Source organism: Suncus etruscus, chromosome 6 (genome assembly GCF_024139225.1).
Source record: "Suncus etruscus isolate mSunEtr1 chromosome 6, mSunEtr1.pri.cur, whole genome shotgun sequence".
Classification (NCBI taxonomy): domain Eukaryota; kingdom Metazoa; phylum Chordata; class Mammalia; order Eulipotyphla; family Soricidae; genus Suncus; species Suncus etruscus.
Genome location: NC_064853.1, coordinates 118,224,526 through 118,248,180, shown reverse-complemented (window position 1 = coordinate 118,248,180; position 23,655 = coordinate 118,224,526). Strand labels below are relative to the sequence as shown.

At 54.6% G+C, this 23,655-nt stretch overlaps 1 protein-coding gene across 2 annotated transcripts in view; it reads left to right on the top strand.

The window, feature by feature from the left end:
- Window positions 1–23,655, top strand: part of UNC5A (unc-5 netrin receptor A) — a 64,159-nt gene that overhangs the window by 38,844 nt on the left and 1,660 nt on the right. Inside the window, exons 2-14 of one of the 2 annotated variants that reach the window (XM_049775692.1) lie at window positions 8,174–8,395; window positions 15,268–15,411; window positions 15,639–15,742; window positions 16,336–16,516; window positions 16,840–17,007; window positions 17,342–17,506; window positions 18,658–18,846; window positions 18,933–19,235; window positions 21,281–21,368; window positions 21,503–21,671; window positions 21,859–22,092; window positions 22,185–22,334; window positions 22,546–22,710. In XM_049775692.1, coding sequence (XP_049631649.1) covers window positions 8,174–8,395; window positions 15,268–15,411; window positions 15,639–15,742; window positions 16,336–16,516; window positions 16,840–17,007; window positions 17,342–17,506; window positions 18,658–18,846; window positions 18,933–19,235; window positions 21,281–21,368; window positions 21,503–21,671; window positions 21,859–22,092; window positions 22,185–22,334; window positions 22,546–22,710 — 2,282 coding nt within the window. The remainder of the gene's footprint in view (window positions 1–8,173; window positions 8,396–15,267; window positions 15,412–15,638; window positions 15,743–16,335; window positions 16,517–16,839; window positions 17,008–17,341; window positions 17,507–18,657; window positions 18,847–18,932; window positions 19,236–21,280; window positions 21,369–21,502; window positions 21,672–21,858; window positions 22,093–22,184; window positions 22,335–22,545; window positions 22,711–23,655) is intronic. The other variant, XM_049775693.1, reaches the window with a different exon arrangement.

Sequence of the window (23,655 nt, the reverse complement as noted above, 5' to 3'; positions counted from 1 at the left end):
CCCCAAATCCCCCCACTTTTCCCCCAGCTTCCTCATTCTCTCTAAGTCTGGGGGTCCTGGCTGATGATGGGGTGGTGACATGCAGTGACTGGGGAAGTGCTGAGTTCTGAGCTCATAATAATCCACTGTTTCTGGAGATGCTATGAGGTGCTTTGTCACGGGCTGGTTCTGGGGAGCAGCAGAGAGCAAGGTAAGTAGGGATCCTGCAGTCCTGACAGGCTGTGAGGAAAGGAGACCAGAGCATGGCAAGCCAACAGTTCCGCAAAGCAAATGACTTCCCATCCTAGAGAGGACGAACTGGGGGAAACTGGGGCAGCTTCAATGGTTCAGTGGAAGGCAGAGAGGAAGCTACATCAGTCCCCTGGGCACAGTGTGGGTTCTAGGCAGAGCAGACAATATAGGACCAACTGGGCTGGCTGGAGGGGGCATAGGTTGGAGAGATAGTCAAGGAGGTAAGACGCTTCTTGCCTTGCTTGCAGCAGACCCTACCCTGATTAGGGTCCCCCAAGTCCCACCAGGAGTGACCCCTGAGCACAGATCCAGGAGTAAGCCCTGAGCTGCAGGATGTGACTCCCCTCCAAAAATAAACAAAATCTTGGAGGGAATTGTGGTACGTGGTGGCAGTGCTACCCAGACATCACTCCTGGCACGGCCTGGCTGAGGGAGGGGTCCAGGGCCTGCCCTTGCCCTGTGCCAAGATCCTAGTCTGAGGCGAGATTTGGAGGTCCCTCATGGGGACACTGCCAAACTGTGCCCTCTTTGTCCTCCAGCCTGGCTGCCAGTCCCTGTGGCTGCCATGTCTGTCTGACCAGCTCTCTGGAGCCCTCAGAGAAAGGGAGGGCTTTCTGGCCATCTCGGGGTGGTGCCCGATGCTGCGTGACTCACACCTGCATCCTTATGTGGATACCAGAGTGCATGTGCGCCCAGGAGAGCGGCCCTGTGCCTGGGAGGGGGACCTGTCCTTCCGCTCCTGTGGCCTCCTCCTAGGTAGATAGAAGGAGCTGGAGGGAATCCTCATCCTGTTGCTATGCCCCCCCAAGAGGTTAAGGGGGGGAAGGAGGGAAGACCAAGGGGGCCCAGACCTGACCCACATTGTCCTGGTGCCGGGTCAGTGTGATGTACCCCAAATGAGGGGACCAAGGCTATAAATACTGGGTATTTGGGGGTCTGGAGCAATAGCACAGTGGAGACAATGCTTGCCTTGCACATGACCAATCTGGGTTTGATCTCTGGCATCCCATAGGGTCCCTGAGCTCTCCAGAAGTAATTCCTGAGTGCAGAATCAGAAGTAACCCCTGCCGGATGTGGCCCAGAAACCAAGAACAATTAAAAAAAAATCTAAAACCTGGGTTTGGGACATGAGGCTAGAGTAATAGTACTGTGGGGGAGGTGCTTGCCTTGCACATGTCTGACCTGGGTATGAGCTCTGACACCTCACTGGGTACTAAGCACCTCCTGGAGTGATCCCTGAGCACAGAACTATCCTCACCCCAATTGTGACTCCTGAACCCTCTGCCTTCAGAGTCCTACAGGAGGGTTCTGGGATGGTTGGATGGATAGTGGATGAATGGAAGGATAAAAGAATAGATAGATGCAGGCCAGAGAGATAGCACAGTGGTAAGGCATTTGCCTTGCATGGAGAAGGACGGTGGTTGGAATCCCAGCATCCCATGTGGTCCCCCAAGCCTGCCGGGGGCAATTTCTGAGTGTGGTGCCAGGAGTAACCCCTGAGCACTGCCGGGGTGTGACCCAAAAACCAAAAAAAAAAAAAAAAGGATAGATGATGGATGGTGTTGCCCCATTTGTTGGGGTCCCATTTTCACCTTTGTTGATTATTTGAGTATCCGCAAAGAGCTCCCAGAATGAGAAATTGATTCCCATCCCCTTCTCCCCTTTCGGGAGGAGATCTTGGTAATATTTATCCACAGCAAGTAATCCACACAGACAGGAGGGTTAAGGGTTAAAAGGTTGGGTGAGGAGAGTCCTTTGTCAGCCTGCTACTAGCTCCAAAACACCTAAAGCCAGCCAGTCAACTCTGGCCACTGATCCCGAATGCCTGGCACCCAAGCTATTTATTCCGCTCTCAATAGCGCCCCCACCTGGAAGGTCAAGGAGGGACAAAAGGCAATATTTTGGAAATATTTTCATATACAAGAATGGGTGGGGATGGATGGAGATGGGTAGAAGAAAGGATGAATAGGTGGATGAAGGCTAAAAGGAGGGGTGGATGATGGGTGGGTAGATGGATTAATGCCAGTCATCGCCCTTTGGTGACCCAGAGATTCTCCCTGTCCTCAAACATTTTTGTAGCCTCCCAGAAACTGTGAACCAAGGAGGAAGAGAGAACCCAAATAATCTCAGTGACCCAGGAGGCCAGCATTTGCTCTGGGTTTTGGAGGGGCAGGAGAGGCCATACCTTGTGTGCTCAGGACTTACTTTGGCTTTGCTCTCAGGAGTCACTCTTAGCAGGCTCAGGATCCCATCTGGGATTCCAGAGATCAAGCCCAGGTCAGCCACATACAAGGCAAGTGCCCTCCCCACTATGCTACCACTCCAGCCCCGGTCAGCGATGGGATTCCCTACTATACCTCCTTTCAAATCCAGAATGTATCCCAGGGAAGTAGCAGGAAGATGGAGTGGCCAGTCCCACTCTCTGGCCAGGATCCCTCTCTGCTTCTGGGAACTCCTGGGTGGAAAGAACCCAGTGGTGGGCAGAGAATAGGCATAGAGACTATGAGGAAGACCATACCCGCCTCCCCCACTCTCCCTACAAACCCGCATTCATTAATAGCTTGATTAATCACACCTCCAATTTTTTTCGTGGTGCTTTTAAAAATAAAACATTTGAAAGCACTTTCACACATACCCTGGGCTTCTGAGCGACACAGACAGGTCTTAGCATCTGAGACTGCAGGTGAGAAAAGGGGGAGTCCACAGCTGCAGCCTGGTGGGGTTCATCCAGGGAGGAGTTTTCATCCTGCCCACCTCTTTTGTGGGCCCCTTTGAGTTCTGCATCTCCCAGCAGGATCAGGAAAAAGTCCCCTTTTGAAGCACAGCTGAAATTTTTTGTTTTTGTTTTTGGGTCACACCTGGCAGCGTTCAGGGGTTACCCCTGGCTTTACTCTCAGAAATCGCCCCCAGCAGGCTGATGGGACCATATGGGATGCCGGGATTCGAACCACCATCCTTCTGTATGCAAGGCAAATGCCTTACCGCTGAGCTATCTCTTCAGCCCCAACACAGCTGAAATTTAAAGTGGGTGGGCACACAGGGTGGTTGTTCAGTTATTCATCAAACATGCCATCAGCATCTGGACCATACCCAGGCTTGACCCTAAGAAGATTCCTAGTCAAGTGTGAAAATTAATGCATGCTAATCTATAACTGGTATGTTTCCTGAGAAGAGGCTCTGTGATGGGAGAGTGGTGAAGAGTGGATCCAGGAAGACTTTCCAGAGGAGTTGGTCTATTTGCTGAAACTTTATCCATAAAACAGCACTTCGAAGATGAGCCTCAAGGGAGCGAGTCTGCCATGATTTTTCTCTGCTAAGGTGCTTCATTCACCACCATCCATCTTGCCACAGCTACTCCAAATGTAGCCCTCAGGGTCCTTGCAGTAACAGTCTAACTCATTCTGTGAATCTAAAAGTTCCCTGTATGGACCAGAGCAATAGAGCAACAGGAAAGGGGGTTGCCTCCATGTGTTGGCATGTGGCCAGCACAGGTTAAATCCCTGGCAACCACATGGTCCCCAAACCCCACCAGAGTGATTCCTGAGTGCTGACCAGGGATAATTCCCGAATACCACCGAGTGTGGTCCCCAATGAGTCTCTTGCACCCGTTGGCATCACCTGCCATGACACTCCCCCCTGCTATCCTCACTCCAGCCTACCCCAAGACTTCTGCTTCCTGCCCACACATCTTGTGGGCCCTCAAAGCCTCTTCCATCAGACTCTCAGCGCCCCCACCCATTGTCAGACCTGCTTCGAGCAAACCCTTCTCTCCAGTGGCCCCACACCATTCTCAAACAGCACCCCTAGTCCTGCACCCCTGACACCCAGGCACAAAACTACCCCCTCCCAGACCCTTGTTTGTCCCTCTACCTTGACCTGAAAGAGTGTGGACCGGTACACAAGACCCGTACACATGTTAATGCACACATACAAATCAGATATCATTGTACACTCCCAGGTGCACACACCTATGCCTACATACTCAGGTATATTGTGTGTGCTTGGTGCACACAGGTGTATGCACACTTTGGTACACAGATATGCTGCCATTCAGGTGTTCACTTAGATCCATGCACACAGAAGTATGTGTGCGCTCAGATACACTAAGTACATACTTTGGTGCATGCACTCAGATACACGCTTGGAGACATGCACACACAGAGAAGCACAATCAGATATAAGCACGGATACTCAGGTGTACACACAGAAACACACAGGTGCACATTCTCAGGAGCACACGCAGTCACTGGTATCCCCAGTTGTCAGGCTCGAGATATGGGACCGTGAGGACCACTGCTGCCATGAGCTTCCTGTGCCCTCCTGAGCCAGTGAGGACCAGCTGGCCAGTCAGAAGGGCTTCTGAGAAGTGGGGTCCCCGCCTCAAGTGTGAAGCCACCAAATACCAGCAAACTTTAGGACCTGCCCTGGAAAGTGAGAGGACCTTTGACCTGAGCTGCTTGTTTAGGACCCTGCTGTGAGAGCTTCTGGCTGCACATGGCAGAAAGAGACATTTCTGAGATTCTGGGGCCTGTGTTCTCCAATCCATGCCGGTAACTCCAGGCCACAATAAACATCCTATGCCGAGACCCCACCCACCTGGAGACCCTGCTCAAGTCAAGGCTCACCCACGCCAAGGACAGGCCACACCCATTCGACACCACTGACCCATCCCCACTTCCTGGGTCAAGATCTGGAGCCCCCATGAGGACGAGGACAGGCTTCCTGGGGCTTCCTGGGAAATGAGGTGGGACTCCAGGAGAGGATGACGCCCTGGCCACACAGAGAAGTGGGTTTCCGGCCTGAGCAGGGATAGAGACCAAGAGTTGGGGGACTGAGAGGCCCTCAGGGAAGAGTCTCGTGGTTGGCCTCAGGCCAGGGAGTTGTTCTGAGAAACAGGCCGAGGTTTTGGTGGCGTGTGAAATCTGGCAGCATGGAATGACACACCTGGACAGGGCAACCATACACCTTGACCACCGGGGGAAACTCATGGGGACCCCTGAGGCACGTGTGGTTTATGGTCGCTGCAGGGGGAGGCAATGGGAGTAGCAGGAAGTGTGGCAAACAGCTCATGCACCAAGATCCTGGACCCTCCTGCATGGAGCCTGCTGGCCCCACAGCATCATTGAGACCAGAAAGGAGGTCCCATAAGGGGTCCTGAAGGAGAGAAGGCAGCTCTAGCCCTGAAGAAAGCTCCCAGTTGCCCAAGAGGCCGCCCCCTGGGTTCTGAATTGCACACGCATGCACACAGGGATGGGGGCTTCGTGTCCTTGCTAGAGGACAGAGTTGAGCCTGGAGGTAGCCCCTGGTCCCCCGATAACTGTGCTCCCGCCCTGGGCGGGGAGAGGAGCCATGCCAGTCTGGCGTGACGGAGCCCTGGAGAAGTGAGCAATGTCTCTTATTGGTCACAGTACATTTATTTTTCATTAGCAGTTAAATGCGGACATGAGGGATTGTGCTGGGTTCAGTGGGCCGCTGACGTGAGCAGTGCTTGGCCCCGTGATTGATAGGGGAGACTAGGGTGCAGGTAGGGTCTGCTCCCTTGCACCACACCCCCCACTTCCCACAATCCCAAACCAATAGGCCCCAACCCCCTGTGAGCTGCTTGGGGGCATCCAGCCTAACCGTGGGATCTTGTCTTCTATGTCTTGCTATGGTCTTCCAGAGGGTTCTAGAAAACACTGCACTGACCTTCATATACCCGTCAGACCACCACACAGAGGTTTCTCCCCCCGTCCCACACAGTGCACCCCCAAATCAGGGCTTCCTGATTTGGGGGGCTTCCTGATTTGGGGGGCTGGTCAGTTGCTGCTCCCCATACAATGAGGATTTCATGGAATAAAGGAAAGGAACACGCAGAGACGCAAGCTGAATGCCCAGCCCAGCTGTGAGATATCTAGACAACCTTCCTTCATCCTGGGGAGCTCTGACTAAGCCCATGGAGGTTGATGACAGGGGGGCTATGACGGACTGCCAGGGAAATGTTTGGGGTGCAAGGGGCAGACACAATGCACCATTTCCAGCTTCTAATGTGATCCCAAGCAGCCTGACCTTCACATGGACCTGCAGGGATGGGGACAGTGAGAGGGAGGGGGGAAGCCTCCAGCGGAAGGTCATGATTGAGGAGAAAAATAAACGGTCCAAAGTGCGGCCAGAACGATAAGACAGCAAGTGAGGATGGGTGTTTTCCTTGCACAAGGCTGACTTGGGTTTGATCCCCAGCATCCCATAGGGTCCCCTGATCCCCTCCAGGAGTAACCCTTAAGCATCACTAGGTGTGCCCAAAAACTAATAAACTGATTAGGGCATTAAACTTTCAAGCAGCCGACCCAACCCAGGATGAGCAGTGGTTCGAATCCCAGAATCCCATATGGTCCCCTGTGCCTGCCAGGATCGATTTTTGAGAGCAGAGCCAGAAGTAACCCCTGAGCACTGGCGATGTGACCCAAAAACCAAATAAATAAATAAATAAATAAATAAATAAATAAATAAATAAATAGCAAGCTAATTAATTTTAAATAGTCCCAAGGTAGAGGGGAACTTTCTAATCTTGCCAACACTATTCTGAGCCTCCAAAATACTCTCTACTTCTCCAAGTCCTTCCTCCTCTCAATCCAGAGCATATGGCACCTGCTAGCTCTAAGCCTCAGTTTCCCCATCAACGTTCACCCCAGGAAGGTTTTCGAGCTGAGAGCAGGAAAAATCTTTGCATTCAGATTTGGGATCATTGGGCTCTAGTGAGCCGCTGGCCAGGTGGGAGGGGGCACCTTGGGTCAATCCTATCCATTTCACCCCATCCTGGTACGTCCCACACATCATGTTCATCTCACCCCCATCCATGTCTATCTCACTCTCATCCTTGCTCGTCTCACCGTCATCCTGGTTCATTCTATCCATGTACAGGTGAGGAGGCCCCCCAGAGGCCCCCAGCTCACCCTGAATGCCTCCAAGACCAGGCATAGTCTTGGAGTGAAGGGGCAGACTCACACTCTGGAAAGAGATGGTCCTTGCACCCCAGGAGAGCTGGAGCAGTGCAGATGCTGTGGTAGTGATGGTGCTTGGTTCTGGACAAGGCCAGAACCAAGAGGTCTTTTGAGGGTTGGCATTGCCTATGGGAGTACAGTCACTTTCCAATCTCAGGGGTGACAGTGAGACCTCCTTGGTCCAGATAAAACGAGTAGTGACCACTCAAGGTCACCCCAGGGAGTCTCTGGGGTCCACCCTGTTCCCCCTTTGTGCCCAGAGACCTCCTGTTATGTGAGGAAGTGTTGGGAGGCTGTTTGGTGGGCAGAGGCAGCAGGTGCCCCACCCCCTCCTCCCACTCCCCGCAGCCCCACCGCCCTCTCCAGGGGTGCCGAGGATCCATCAGGGTCAGACTGCGGAGGGAGTTTCCTTCTGCCAAGGCCTCAAAGCCAATGACCTGTGTAATTAGCAGCCGATGTCTGGGGGCACTGCTGTGGTTTTCAGTTAAAAGGAGAAGGAAGCCCACATGGAGATCTCCTGGAACAGCGGGGTATGGCCCGGGGCCATATCCTGCCTGCCCTTCTTTATGAATGGAAAAGCCAGAAATGAGGGGCCCAGAATGACGCTCCAGCTGTTCAGAAGTGGCCACGTGGACGCCCAAAGTTTGATCCCCACATCCTGGATGGTTCCCTGAGTCATTTCTGAGCACCTCTGGGTGTGGCAACCCCAAAAAGCATCCCAGGGGTCCTATGGGTTCCTCTGTGTTCCCTCCAGTTTTCTCAAGGACCCCCCCCCCCAGGGCAGAGGGTCGATCCCCAAATCCCTAGACTTACTCCCAAGGAAGCCCAGAGCACTACCGCGGGGTCCCTGAGTTCTGCTCCACCTCCACTATCAGCCCTGCCCCACTTTGACAGGGGACCCTGCCCCTGCAGCCCACCCCGCGTGGCTCACCACGCCCTCCTCTCGCGCCCCCTTGCTGCAGGCGGCCAGCAGAGTGCCACCGTGGCCAACCCGGTGCCCGGAGCCAGCCCGGACCTGCTGCCGCACTTCCTGGTGGAGCCCGAGGACGTGTACATCGTCAAGAACAAGCCCGTGCTGCTGGTGTGCAAGGCCACGCCCGCCACGCAGATCTTCTTCAAGTGCAACGGCGAGTGGGTGCGCCAGGTGGATCACGTCATCGAGCGCAGCACCGACGCCAGGAGCGGTGAGGGGCGTGGCTCGGGGCGGGAGAGGCGCGGCCACGGTGGGGCGTGGCTGTGTTGCTAGGAGGTCGCGTGGCTGTGGTGGTGGGCGTGGCTCTGGCGAAAGGGCGTGGCTTGTAGTGAGGGCGTGGCTATAATGGGGCGTGCCTGTGTTGCTAGGAGGTCGCGTGGCTGTGGTGGTGGGCGTGGCTCTGGCGGAAGGGCACGGTGGTGGCAGTGAGGGGCGTGTCTTGCTGACAGGTGGGCGTGGTTTGTGATGAGGGCGTGGTTCTGGTGGTGGGAGGAGCGCGGTGGTGGCAGTGAAGGGGCGTGGCTATAATGGGGCGTGTCTGTGTTGCTAGGAGGGCGTGGTTTTAGTGTTGAGGGCGTGGCTCGGGTGGTGGGAGGAGCCTGGCTGTGATGGTGAATGGGACGTGTCCTGAGGGCGTGGCTATGGTGTGGGCGTGGCTTGTTGATAGGAAGGCGTGGTTGTGGCAGTACCAGGGAGGAGCACGGTTGTGGTGGCGAAGGGGCGTGGCTGCAGTGGTGGGGGTGTGGCTGAGCGTGTTAAAGGGCGGGCTCCACAGGGTGGACGGGTGGTGATTGGAATAGGCCGGAGGGAAGGCAAGGAGGTTCCGATGGGTGGGAGGGTGCGGGGGCGTGGTCCTAGGAGGTTGGAGGGCGTGGTTTGGGGCATGATAAGGTGTTTTGGCGTTGCCAGAAGGAGACAGGCAACCGGACCGCTAATGGGTAGGAAGACTGTGCAGATGCCTATGTGGTTGAAGCCCCAGTGGCTTGCAGGCTGCACCGAGTAAGTTTTAGCCGCAGAAGACTTGGAAGTCCAGGGGGAAGCCTGCAGGTGCCCCCACTTTCGGCCTGTGAGAGGGAAAGCCAGCCTGTAATCAGCTCTCTACCCCCCGCCCCTAAGTCTGGCTTCCACACTTAGGACGTCCCAGTCTGTATACATCGAGGGTTTTTTTCTGGGGGACCCATGCAGCTTGGTGAGGAGTAAGAAAGAAACTCTTCTCTTACTTTGGCACCCCAGGGTGCTGTGGATGGGCAGTGCCAACAAATTAAGGGCCAAGTAAAGGTTCAAAGGATTGGAGCGCACACGAGAGCCCTAGGTTCCATCCTCAGCACCACGTGGTCTCTTGAGTCCCTAGGAATGAACTCCAAGCGCCTCTTGAAGTAGCACTTCTCAAATAAAGGAAAAGAAAGGGGCTGGAACAAACAGTACAGGGTTTTCTCCTGGCTCTGTACTCAGAATTGCCAGGGATTGAACCTGGGTGGGCTGCGTATAAGCTGCTGTGCTGTTTCTCCAGCCCCCAGAAATAAATAAATTTACACTTGATCTTAGCCAAAAGGCCGAGAAGCGATGAGAAATAAATAAATTTAAAGTGCATTTTTAAGTAAGAGTGAAGGATAGCCTTTCTGCAGGTTTTGGAAGAGAGGAAGCAGAGAGATTCTATGGGAGACCAGCTCCACGCCCTTCCTTTCCCACGCTCAGAGCTCAGTCCCTCTTTGCAGCCTGGTGAGCCTTCCCCCCCCACCCCCACTGTGGCAACTCCACAAGGGAAGAAAACAAGGGAGGCTGGTGACAGCCACATGCAAGACCAACAACCTCTCCCCATACACCCACCCCACAGCAGACACACACAAATGTGCTCACAAGCATCCAAGTATTCTCACCTCTTTTTTTTTTTTTTTTTTTTTTTTTTTTGGTTTTTGGGCCACACCCGGCGGTGCTCAGGGGTTACTCCTGGTTATCTGCTCAGAAATAGCCCCTGGCAGGCATGGGGGACTTTATGGGACGCTGGGATTTGAACCAACCACCTTAGGTCCTTGGTCAACTGCTTGCAAGGCAAACTACGCTGTGCTATCTCTCCAGCCCCTCACCTCTTTTTTTTTTTTTTTTTTTGGGCCACACCCAGTAACGCTCAGGGGTTACTCCTGGCTACCTGCTCAGAAGTTGCTCCTGGCTTGGGGGACCATATGGGACACCGGGGGATCGAACTGCGGTCCGTCCAAGGCTAGCGCAGGCAAGGCAGGCACCTTACCTCTAGCGCCACCGCCTGGCCCCTCCCTCACCTCTTTTTGTTTTAGCCAGGCATTGAATAGTGTCTGTGGATGTGACCTGGGAGCTTCGCCCTCTGAGGACCAGCACTTCAAAATTTGTCATTGACAATGTGGGTCTCTAACCCCAGCAGCTGGGGAGGAGGTCTGATTTCTCTAGCAAATATGCAAATATGGTGCGTGTCATATGTGGCAGCTGCTCACCATACTTATTTTTGAGGGGGCCACACCGAGCTGAGCTCAGGATTTTATCCTGGCTCTCTGCTTCAGGATTACTTCTAGCAGGTCACAGAAAAATATGGGGTGCCAGGGGTTGAACCCATATGGGTCTGGTACAAAGCAAGTACCCTCCCTGCTATAGTATTATTCCAGCCCCGAGCACACCATTTGTACTGCAGAAACATCTCTGGGGAGGGAGGTCTGGAGCACAGAAAAGGGAGTCTAGACTCATATTCTGAGGCTGAGTACTCCTGTATCTCAGTCACTGGGCCTCCTTCCCCACCCAGTCAGTTTAGAGACCAAAGTAAGAAATGTTTCTTTTTTTTTTTTTTTTTTTTTGGTTTATGGGCCACACCCGGTGGTGCTCAGGGGTTACTCCTGGCTGTCTGCTTAGAAATAGCTCCTAGCAGGCACAGCGGACCATATGGGACACCGGGATTCGAACCAACCACCTTTGGTCCTGGATCAGCTGCTTGCAAGGCAAACGCTGCTGTGCTATCTCTCCGGGCCCCAGAAATGTTTCTTTTTTGGGGTGCCACACCCGTTTGATGTTCAGGGGTTACTCCTGGCTAGCAACCAGAAATTGTCCCAGGCTTAGGGGGAGCCTATGGGACGTGGGGGGGTCGAACCGAGATCAGTCCTAGGTCAGTCCTAGCGCTTGCAAGGCAGATGCCTTACCTCTAGCGCCACTGCGCTAGCCCCCAAAAATGTTTCTAATTTCAACCTTCTGGCTATACAAATGGAAATAGAATTCTACAGGTAAAACTTGTGTCTTGCCTGGGCCAACCTGGCTTTGCTCCCCAGCATTTCGAGCCCCTCCAGGGAGGGAACCCTGAATGCAGAGCCAGAGGTATGCCCTTACACTTTCCTGACGATAAAAGAAGGAAATTGCAAAACCCGGCTGAGAAAGTTCCCGTGGGAAAGCACCTGAGTTCAAGCCCCAGCACGAGGGAGGAAACAATTATTTTGTGATTAGGGATAGATAGATGGCTCGATGGATGTTGGATTTGCATGCAGTAGCCCCAGCTTTGATCCCCAGGACCCCATGATCCTTTAGCATGAAGCTGGGAATATCCCCTGAGCACCACAAGATATGACCCCAAAACAAAACAAAAAATCTCCCATGTCCAAGGGAGACACCTGCTCACACCGCATGTGATTCTTGGTTAGTAGGGACCCCTCACCCAATCTCCCCCAGGCTGGCATCTGTTCCTATGTACTAGAGGGTATAGCGAGAAACTGCTTCACAGAGGAAGCTGTGAGCTGTGGAGCGCACAAACCTCACAGGCAGAATAGACTTCCCCACAGCAGAGCGGGGTCTGGGGATTTTGGAGCTTGTGGGGTTCAAGTGGAGCCAGCAGCTGGGATAGGAACACACACACACACACACACACACACACACACACACACACACACACACACACACACACACACTTGGCTGAAAGTCATTGGAGCTGGAGAGGAAGGTGCTCAGACAGAAATTGGGGGTGGTGAGAGGAGAGAAATTGGAGTTTAAATTTAGCGCTTTGCAGAGTTGCCTCAGCGGTGTGTGGTTGAGTCCCCACCCCAACACCTTTGTGGGGGACTGGAGCAGAGCATATAGCTGCCAAAAGAGAAAGAAGGCCCGTTTGAAAATTTCTAGGGTCTTTCCAACTATAACCCTAGAGAACTCGGGCTGTCCCCTACCCTCTGTGGGTCTGTGATCAGCTCCTTCTCAGATTCCCCACAAGTAGAGTGCTCGGGCCCCTCTTCTGTGCACAGATGTTGGAGCATCCTTGCCTGTCAACATTTAGCCCCCTGCCCCTCCCAAGAGGCATACATCAAGGTCCTTTGGGGTGCAGGAGAGAACGAGAGGTAGGTTGTGCTGGGCATATAGAAGAATCGGGCTTAGGGAAGGTGACAACCACTTCTTTTGAGAACCCAGAGGAATGGGTTAGTGATCCAAAAATTGGGATGGGGCACATGAAGAGATGATTGGGTTGGGGGTCAGGGAAGTTATGTTAGAGAAATGAAGAAATGAAGAGACAAAAGTCTCGGGATTTGCTGCGGGAGTGGGGCAGCTCCCCACAATGCGACCCTAATTGAATTTCTGTGTTAACAATGGGAACACCTCAGCAGCCTGGCCTCCCTGCCTCTCCCTGATAAGCCAGTGACCCGAAAGAGATTGGGGTCAGGAGGAGAAATTGGAAACAAACAGTCTTTTTCTTGCTCCTGGGGACATTGTTTGAGTTGGGAGGGGGAGCAGGAAGTGGGATTGGAGAGGGACCAGGAGTTAGAGGGGGGACTGGTGGATCTTCTAGGTCTTCAAAAGAGCTGTATCTTCCCCACGGCAAAATCCCCCTTTTTCATTACGAGTCTGGGGGTGGCTGTGCAGGCAAAAAGTTCAATTCATCTCCACTTTTTTTGTGTGTGGGTTTTGTTTTGTTTTTTTCTTTTGTTTTGTTTTTGTGGAGGTTTTCTGTTTTGTTTTTTGGGGAGGTCACATCCGGCAACGCTCAGGGGTTACTCCTGGCTCTATGCTCAGAAATCGCTCCTGGCAGGCTCAGGGGATCATATGGGATGCTGGGATTCGAACCACTGTCCTTCCACATGCAAGACAAACGCCCTACCTCCATGCTATCTCTCTGGCCCCTCATCTTTACTTTTTTTTAAAGTCTTTTGGACCACACTGCAGTGCTCAGCGGTTACTCCTGACTCTGCTCAGGAAACACTCCTGGCAGGATGTGGAGCAGCATATAGTGTATAGGTTGCTGGGGGGGCTGTGGAAAAGGTATGCGCAATGAGCTGTGTGAAAGGCAAGTGCCCTAGCCACTGTACTATTGCTCCAGTCCCTCATCTTCATCCTTAAGAAGCAGGGTCCCAGCCTTAACTTCTTAAGAAGTTAGCCCCCAGCCTAGTTGGGTGTGGGTGACCGTACACCCACATATTCAATGGATTTTTCACCGCTGCCTGATTCAAGCCATAAGTTTGCATAGCCCTGAGCCAAAAGAACCTTGCAAATAAATTTAGCTCACCACAGAGAATCTGGCTTAACTAGATTCCTTAAATCTTTCCATGGAACCTGTTTTTTGTAACTGCTCTCATACAACGCAATTATAGATAGGTTTTTGTAAGGTTTAAACTGTAAGATCTATTAAGGATTTGCTTCCCCTCCCCCCATCCTGTCAGGTTTCTCCTTATCCTTCCCGCCATCAAAATGTGTCTGCTCCCATTTGTTAAAATCGTTGTACCTGTACAAATCTGATTGGTTTAAGTTTCAATCCTATGTTTTTGCTCCTCCCACTGAAGCAGGGTATAAAAACTCTGCTTGCTCCCTCAATAAACCTCTTGACAGGAACTCTGCTTGAGCGTTTTATTAACTTCTACGGCTTAATTTTCTAGGTGTTCACAAAAGAGCTTAAACACTTGCGAATTATTTGTATTCGCCTTCTACCTTCTGTCCTGGTTGAGAGAAAGCTGCTAGCCGGAGATCTCTCCCATTAAAGGGCAGAAGCGGAGGCGAGTACAGTTGGGTGCAAAGTGGATCCTAGTGGATCTTCCCTGATCAGTTCCCCTTCTACAGGCCACACCACAACCCCTGTTTCTCCCCCAGGCTTGGGCACCCTGAGTGTATGTCCTTTGGGTTCAGAATTTCCACAAAACCCTTGGCCTAGCCATGGCTCTCTGTTTCCTCATCTGTAGAGTGGGTTCAAAAGTCCAGGAGTGTGTGCAGAAGTGGGTTAAGCTCCAGAGGTGATGAGTGCAGTAATTCTGTTTTTAATAATTGTCATGACATCACCACCCAGGGGCCAGAACAATAGTACAGCAGGAAGGGCACTTGTCTTACATGCAGCTGGCCCAGGTTTGATCCCATACATTCATGAGGTCCCCTGAGTACCACCAGAAGTGATTCCTAAGTATAGAGCCAGGAGTAAACTCCTGAGCATAAGCCCTCAAAACAAGACATTAGCTCCAATCCAAGCTGCCAGTTACCCTGGAAATTGAGCCAGAATCTTCCTTCTCTTCCTCTTTCTCATCTTCTTCCTCCTCCCTTTGTTTTCTGGGCCACATCAGACTTTTCTCAGAGCTAATTCCTGACTCTGAACTCAGGGGTCACTCCTGACCATGTTATGGAAATCATATGGGGTGTTGGGAATTGAGTCCAGGCAGGGTACAGCAAAGCAAGCGCCTTCCCCATTGTACCTTCTCTCTTTGTTTTGCTTCTCTTCCTGTTTCTTCTCCTCCTCTCCCCTCTCCTCCTCTTTTTCCTCCTCCTCCTCTTTCTCCCTTTCCTCTCCTTCATCTCCCCCCATGTCCACAAACACAGATCTGTCTACTCTGCACCCCTGACAGGGGTCCTGGCAGGCCCCCATTGCCCAATGCAACTCTAGGCTGAACTAGAAGGTAGACACTTTAACAAACAAGGAGGGATTTGGGCTCCCTCACCCCTTAAATTTTTCAGCCAGGTTAAGGGTTGGCCCTGGCATCTACTTGACCAAGGGGTTCACTGAGCTAGACATTGACAAGTGGGCCGAGCAATGTTGAAGTAAACAAACACTTTCAGTAATGAACTGGAGGCCCCTGGGATCTGGGGCACTAACCACGGCCCTGTCCTGCCCTCCAGGGCTGCCGGCCATGGAAGTTCGCATCAATGTGTCCAGGCAGCAGGTGGAGAAGGTCTTTGGGCTGGAGGAATACTGGTGCCAGTGCGTGGCATGGAGCTCCTCGGGCACCACCAAGAGTCAGAAGGCCTACATCCGTATCGCCTGTGAGTCCAGGGCCCTGGGGGTCACTGGGGAAAAAGAGGGCGGGCAACCTCAAAAAGCCACAGTGCCAGCCTAAAGGGTAGAGGAAGTACTAGTGACTGCTGCCCACACCTTCCTTCTATCTCTGACCCTCGGGAGCTCAAGGCTCCTTGACCATCTAACCCCACAGAGCCTGAAGGAGTCAGGCCTGAGGCTACATCCTGGAAAAACCCCTTGTTCTTTCCCCCAGATTTACGCAAGAACTTTGAACAGGAGCCGCTGGCCAAAGAGGTGTCCCTGGAGCAAGGCATTGTGCTGACCTGCCGCCCGCCAGAGGGCATCCCTCCGGCTGAGGTGAGAGGGCCTTTGCTTGTAGGGTTGGGTGATCCTGGGCAACGGGACTGAGTTTCTTTTTGAGAAGTTGGTGGGGACTATATATCCTCCCCACACCAGCTTCCCCTCTGCAAGCTGCCTCCATCCCGGTTGCTCTCTGTGGTCTGGTCACCCCATCACATTCCAGAACACACTGAATGTGTGGGCTTGGTAACTGGCTGTGATCAATTAATTGTAAACACCACTGCACTTGGACAAGCCAAGTGTGTGGGCTTTGAATTCAGATGGCCCTGTGCATCCATAGCTGTGGCTGGTGCTCAGAACCTCAGCAAAGGGTCCAGGGGTATGACAGAAGCAAGAGAGGAAAGCCCAGCAGAGGGAAACTCTGGGGAACCTCCAGGGAAGAGCTCCCAGGCCGCAAATCCGACCAGCTCTCCCTCTGGCTGATCCCCACTCTCTCATGCACCCTGCCTCTGGCTGTCTGGCAAGAGCCATGGCCCAGCCAGGAGCGGTTCAGGGCCTGGCTGTCAGTGGAGGACGTGAGGACCATGGCAGGCGGTGAGGGTCATGTGCGTGCTCAGCAGTGCGGGGTGGTGCGGGCCTCTGTCCCCTAGGTGGAGTGGCTCCGAAACGAGGACTTGGTGGACCCCGCTGTGGACCCAAACGTGTACATCACACGGGAGCACAGCCTGGTGGTGCGACAGGCCCGCCTGGCCGACACAGCCAACTACACTTGTGTGGCCAAGAACATCGTGGCCCGTCGCCGCAGCTCCTCGGCTGCTGTCATCGTCTACGGTGGGCTCCGAGTACTGGAGGCGCAGGGTGGAGTGGGGGCAAGGGGACCGTGGCTGGCAGGGCGGGCAGGGGCTGGGTGTGGCCACGGACGGACGGACGGACGCTGGGCCAAGTGAGGGACACGCGGCCGCTGAGCCACCGGAGAGGCCCGGGGAGGTGGCGTGTGGCCCGGTCCCTGAGAGTCGCATGGTTGGTGCTGCCCGGGCTGGACCCAGGGGCGCCCCTCGGAGTGGGTGACCGCTGGGACTCCGGCCGCCTGCTGCCATCTGCTGCCCTCGCGGGCCCCGCGCCCTGACCGGCCCCTCTCTGTCCCCCACGGCCAGTGAACGGGGGGTGGTCCACGTGGACCGAGTGGTCCGTCTGCAGCGCCAGCTGCGGGCGCGGCTGGCAGAAACGGAGCCGGAGCTGCACCAACCCGGCGCCTCTCAACGGAGGCGCCTTCTGCGAGGGGCAGAACGTCCAGAAAACGGCCTGCGCCTCGCTGTGCCCAGGTACCCGCGGCCCGCGCCCTCGCGCCATCTCCGCCCGCCCGGCTCCATCCGCCCGCGGCTCCATCCCACCGCCCGCCCACCCGCACCGGGAGGGCCGGGGCTCGACGGCCAGAAGCGGGCCGGGCCGCCCGGAGCGGCGAGCGGCGAGGCGCCCCCGGGCCCGCCGGACGAGCCTGCGCCGGCGCCGCGGAGGGCAGGGCGCCCCTGGCCGGCACCGGGTCCATCGCGCCTCCGCCATCCGCATGCATCGCCGGGGGACGAGCTGGGCGGGGGCGTCCGGCTGCACCCCCTGACCCGCCCGCGCCCGCTTCTGTCCCGCCTGTCTCGCATCTAGTGGACGGAGGCTGGAGCGCGTGGAGCAAGTGGTCGGCCTGCGGGCTGGACTGCACGCACTGGCGGAGCCGGGAGTGCTCGGACCCGGCCCCGCGCAACGGAGGCGAGGAGTGCCGGGGGGCAGACTTGGACACCCGCAACTGCACCAGCGACCTCTGCGTGCACAGTGAGTCCCTGGGATCCCGAGGGTCAGCATGAGGTCCTGGGGCCTTTCTCCAAAGCTCGCGTCCTGCTTCCATGGCTGGACACACCCCACTGTCCACCGGACTTCCCCGGAAACGTTGCCTATATGTGCAAAGCCAGGACACTTCCTTCTCCCCCTCCTAGGCAACTTTCCTTCCAGACACCCCACCCCTATCCCCCAAGTGCACCAGCAAATCCTGGGAGGGTTCCAAAGTGAGAAGCCTGGTCGATTACAAGGCCATAACTAACAATTAAAGATCTCTGTTGGACTTTTTTTTTCCTCTGGAGCACACCCTCCCCCATTCTCTCAATTAAAAACCTAATTATCTGTGTCAGTTCCTTTCTGATGGACATATATTTTCTCCTGCAAAAGCCCAGCTCAGAGTAGATATAATACAGGGGTGGGGGCGCAGAGTGATAGTACAGATGGTGAGTGTGTGCCTTGCACCTGTTCAACCCAGGTGCAATCCTCAGCACCCCATATGGTTTCCCCTAGTCTCACCAGGCGTGATATCTTAGTGCAGAACCAGGATCAGTGCTCTCAAAACTAAACAAACCCAAAAAATACCCTCCAGGAAATCAATCATTTCCCCCACTTGTGCCCAAAGCAAACACGTCAAGGGTCCTGAGACCCCCTCCTCCTAGTTCAGGGACTGGACAGAAATGAAAAGGGCAGATAGGGCTCCCCAACACACACCTTTGAGGACCCCAAGAGGGAAGGTTCAGTTTGAATTCTTGAAGCTGTCTATGAGGCCACCCAGAAAGGAAATCTTCCATTCCTTTGATTCACTGGCAAATTTAGTCTGTATTTTTGTTTGTTTGGGGGGCCACACCCACAATGGTGCTCAGGGGCCACTCCTATCTCTGTGCTCAGGGATCACTCCTGGTGGGCTCAGGGGACCATATAACGTGCCAGGGATTAAATCCTGGTCAGCCGAGTACAAGGCAAGCACTCTACCTGCTGTCCTATCTTCTCATGCAAGTACAGTCTGAACTAGGAGTGGCACAGTCAGGAGGTCTCTATGAGGTGAAGGGCATAGGCTTCAGCAACCTGGCCAGTTCTATTGCCTGAGGGTAAACAGAGTCCCCACGGCCACGTCTTTCTCAACCTGTTGCCCCCCGCCTCTCCCCCAGCTGTCTCTGGTCCCGAAGATGTGGCCCTCTATGTGGGCCTGATCGCTGTGGCTGTGTGCCTGCTGCTCTTGCTCCTGGTCCTCATTCTTGTTTATTGCCGGAAGAAGGAGGGGCTGGACTCGGACGTGGCTGACTCGTCCATCCTTACGTCTGGCTTCCAGCCTGTCAGTATCAAACCCAGCAAGGCAGGTAGGATGTCTGGATGTCCCATTCCCAGCACCCCCTCACTTCCTGCCCAAGGCAGCCATGGCGCAAGTCTATCTCTATCCTTGCAGATAACCCTCATCTGCTCACCATCCAGCCAGACCTCAGCACCACCACTACTACTTACCAGGGGAGTCTGTGTTCCCGGCAAGACGGGCCGGGCCCCAAGTTTCAACTCACCAATGGTCACCTGCTCAGCCCACTAGGGACTGGCCGCCATACTCTGCACCTCAGCTCCCCTGCCTCAGAGGCTGAAGACTTGGTGTCTCGCCTGTCAGCACAGAATTTCTTTCGCTCCCTGCCCCGTGGTACCAGCAACATGGCCTATGGAACCTTCAACTTCCTGGGGGGGCGCCTGATGATCCCAAACACAGGTGAGAAAGACTAGAACACGTGTAGCCTCCTTGCCCTGGACTGGGATGTTGGAAGTGCAAGACTCAGCCTGATTCTTCAAGGAGGCTGGCAGCTCCCCCACATACACACACCCCAACTTTCAGCCTCATCCCGAGGATTGATCCGGGTGGGCAAAGAAAGGGGTTAGAGATGGAGGAAATGGTGAGTGGGGTTACCAAGTTTATGGACAATGGACCACATTTTATCCAGCCAGTCTGTGTGGGCTGGTCCCTGGGTCTAGTTGCTGGTAAGGATGAAAGGCTTAGAAAAGGGGGCTTCACCATCTGCTGGAAACATCTCACAGAAACAACACAGACCCCTTTTGTCCTTTGATCCTTTCCTCTGCCCTTTCCTGGCAGTGGTTTGGGTGCCCGGAGATTGCACATGCTTACTGGCGGTGGTGCCCACTAGAGGTCACTATGGTGCTCACATGTGCTCACAAGGAGAAACTGGCGCTCTCGTGTACACTAGGGGGCGCTGTGGTGGTCACATGTGTTCACTTGGGGGTCATTGCAGCGCTTCCTCCGTGCTCATGGGGGGTGCTCTCTAGGCATGGTAGGAGGACAGTGCTCACAATCCTCTTTAATTGGTCAGTGCCTCAGAGGCTGCAGCCTATGGAGGGGCAAGGTCTTAGCAGTGCTGCTGGGCAGGGGGACACATTGGGTTCATGTAGGCAGCACTGGAGATCAAACTCATGGCCTCATGTTTGCAAGGCCTTTAGCCATCAATCCAGGCCTCCCCTGGATCCCCAGGGCTCCCTCAGGGCACCCTTTCCCCTGATCTCACCTACTCCTTGGCTTCACTCGCCATTCCTGGGGGGACTTGCTCCCTCTCCTCCCTCCTCAGGGAGTCTGTCCTGAGCAACAGTCCCACACCCAGCCGTCTCCTGGGCAGCTCCATCTGACTGTCTCGCACCCTCGGACTCCTCATGCCCAAAACAGCACTGTCTCCCCCTTCTCCCACCAACCTCCAGCTTCCCCACATCCTCCATCTCAGGGATTGTGCTCTCAGAGCTCTTGAGAGGCCACCTTGTCTTCTTGCTCCCATCTACCTCCACAGTCCCATTCTGGTTCCTCTTCAGAGGCTCCAGCTTCCTTCCACTGCTTCTCTCCCCATTGCTGCTTCTAGCCCAGGCCACACTCTTCCCTCGCATCCCTCTTACTGCTTGAAACTTCACTCCACGAAGCCAAACCAGGCCTCCAGTGCCTCTATCAGAACCCATACATGTGGCCCCTCAGCCACCTAAGTTGGCTTTGTTTTTCCCATATGTGGCAGCTACCTGGGACTCCAAACACATATCAGCAGGCCATTTAGTACATCAGGAAGGACTCTTGCCTTTAACACAACTGACCCAGGTTCTGTCCACATCCCATATGGTCCCCTGACTCTCCTAGGAGTGATCCCTGAGCAAAGCCAAATGAACTGGTCCCCCAGTGCCCACCTTTCTGTCTCTCTCCTCCTGGGCTAGCCATTTCTTGAGGTTTCTGCTGCTTTAACTGAGTCCTCAGCCTTTGTGTTAAGTGACCAAGTTTTTGTTTGTTTGGGAGCCACACCCAACTGTGCTCCTGGCGTGCTCCTGTCTCTACACTCAGGGGCTCTTCCTGGAGTTCTGAGGCTGAACTTTGGTTGGCCACATGCAAGGCAAGAGCTTTCCCCATTGTATTATTGCTCCAACCCATTTTGTTTGTTTTTGTATTTGTTGGTGTGGGTTTTTTGGGTTTGTTTGTTTGTTTGTTTTTGCCACCTCCATGATGTTCAGGAATTGTTCCCGGCTCTGCATTTAGGTATCATTCCTAGTGATGCTCTAGGGAGTCTATGCAATACCAGGATTCAAACCTACCTCAGCTGCATGGGAAACAAGCGACTTCTGCACTGTACTAGCTCTCGGGCACTCTGCTTTATGCCCGTGTGGTGGCATCTCTATCTTGCCAGCTTAGCCAGCTCCTGCCCATCCTCAGAGATTCATGGCAGGCTATCAGGCAAGGGAGAGGTTTGGTCACCAGGAGGCTCCCCTTCTCTGCTGCAGGCATCAGTCTCCTCATCCCCCCTGACGCCATCCCCAGGGGAAAGATCTACGAGGTCTACCTCACGCTGCACAAGCCGGAGGATGTGAGGTGTGGGTGCGCATGCTAGGGGTGGGGGCTCTCCGCTTGCTGTTACCCTGCCCGCCCTCCAGGGAGTTGGGACCTTCACCCTTGGGAGGACCCACTGACGCCTTGTCCTCCCCACTCGCCCTTCCCCACTTGAGGTTGCCCCTAGCTGGATGTCAGACCCTGCTGAGCCCCATCGTTAGCTGCGGGCCCCCTGGGGTGCTCCTCACCCGGCCTGTCATTCTCGCCATGGACCACTGCGGGGAGCCCGGCCCTGACTGCTGGAGTCTGCGCCTCAAAAAGCAGTCGTGTGAAGGCAGCTGGGAGGTGAGTGTCCCAACACCCCTAGTGTCTGTATGTAGCTCCTAATACCTCAGGGGCTCAGCTGAGGGTCTGTCTGTACCCGGGTACAGTGAGGCTCCTGGAAATCTGTGCACCTCCATAGCCTGAGCTCAGCTGGGACCCCCACAGTCTCCATGTGGGGGTCAATCTCCGTGTGGGGCTCTGTCCACAGGACGTGCTGCATCTGGGTGAGGAGGCACCCTCCCACCTCTACTACTGCCAGCTGGATGCGGGCGCGTGCTACGTGTTCACGGAGCAACTGGGCCGCTTTGCGCTGGTGGGAGAGGCCCTGAGCGTGGCTGCTTCCAAGCGCCTCAAGCTGCTCCTCTTCGCCCCATCGGCCTGCACCTCCCTGGACTATGCCATCCGCGTGTACTGCCTGCACGACACCCACGATGCCCTCAAGGTACCTGCCCGGCCTCCCACATTTAGTCCTGGGGAGTGGGAAGCTGCAGGAGGGGCTGAGGGATCCCATCTGGTGCCCGCCCACCCTGCCAGGAGGTGGTACAGCTGGAGCGGCAGCTGGGAGGCCAGCTGATTCAGGAGCCCCGAGTGCTGCACTTCAAGGACAGCTACCACAACCTGCGTCTCTCCGTGCACGACGTGCCCAGCTCCTTGTGGAAGAGCAAGCTTCTGGCCAGCTACCAGGTGAGCACGCTTCCAACCCATGGGCATGCCTGGACCTGGGCCTGGTTTTCATTTTGGGGCCACACTTGGGTTGCAACTTGGGTTGCTCTTGGCTCTGCGCTCAGAAATCGCTCCTGGCCCTGCTGCAGGTTCTGGCAGGGAGGGACACCTTGGCAGGGGCCTTTGCCCTATTAATTTATCTGCGCTGTCCTTCTCTGCACCCCCCCCCCAGGAGATCCCCTTCTACCACATCTGGAACGGCACGCAGCAGTACTTGCACTGCACTTTTGCCCTGGAGCGCGCCAGCCCCAGCACCAGCGACCTGGCCTGCAAGGTGTGGGTGTGGCAGGTGGAGGGCGAAGGGCAGAGCTTCAACATCAACATCAATATCACCAAGGTGGGCAGCCCCGCCTTGAGGGCACTGGCACCATGGGAGTGAGGACAGGGGAGCCATAGGAGGGGGACCTAGGTTGGAGGTGGTGGAGAGGGCATCCCAGGGGAGCAGGCTGGGCCTGGAAGATGACGTTTGAAGGGCCAGCAGGACATGATTCAAGTGGTAGAGACCCTAATTTTAGCCCTGACCCTGCAGGATCCCTGCCTCCCAGCACCTGGTGACCCCAGCAATCCTTTAGGTAGCTGCTTTTTAAAATAAAGGACCAGAGTCTGGAGAGGGGGGAGGGAGGGAGGAGGGGAGAGAGAGAGAGAGAAAGAGAGAGAGAGAGAGAGAGAGAGGATAGGGGAGAGAGAAAGAAGAGAGAGGAAAGAGGAGAGAGAGAGGAGAGGGGAGAGAGAAAGGAGAGAGAGGAGAGAGGAGGGAGAGAGAGAGAAAGAGAGAGAGAGAGAGAGAGAGAGAGAGAGAGAGAGAGAGAGAGAGAGATACTTTCCACACACCTGACCAGGGTTCCAGCCTGCATCCCATATGGTCTTCCTAGCCTGCCAGGTGTGAATTCTGAGTGCAGAGCCAGGAGTAAGCCCTGACCACTGCCAGGTGTGGCCTCAAAACTACTACTGCTACTACTAATAATAATAAATAGGAACCAGAGAGATAGTACAATGGGTAGGTGCTTGCCTTGCACATGGCCTACCCAGGTTCATTCCCTGGCATCCTATATGATCCCCCTGGTACTGAAAGAATTCCTGAGCACAAAGCCAGGAGTAACCTCTAAGCATTGCCAAATGTGGCAAAAATAAAAACAAACCTAAAATTAATTAATAAAATAGAACATATCTCTACTAATAATAGAGTATTGAGATTATAGTACATGTGAGAAGCCTTGGGTTACTGCCAAAACAAACCCCAAAAAACAGTGTGCAGCACAAAAGGGGGTCTGCTAGCTAGAAG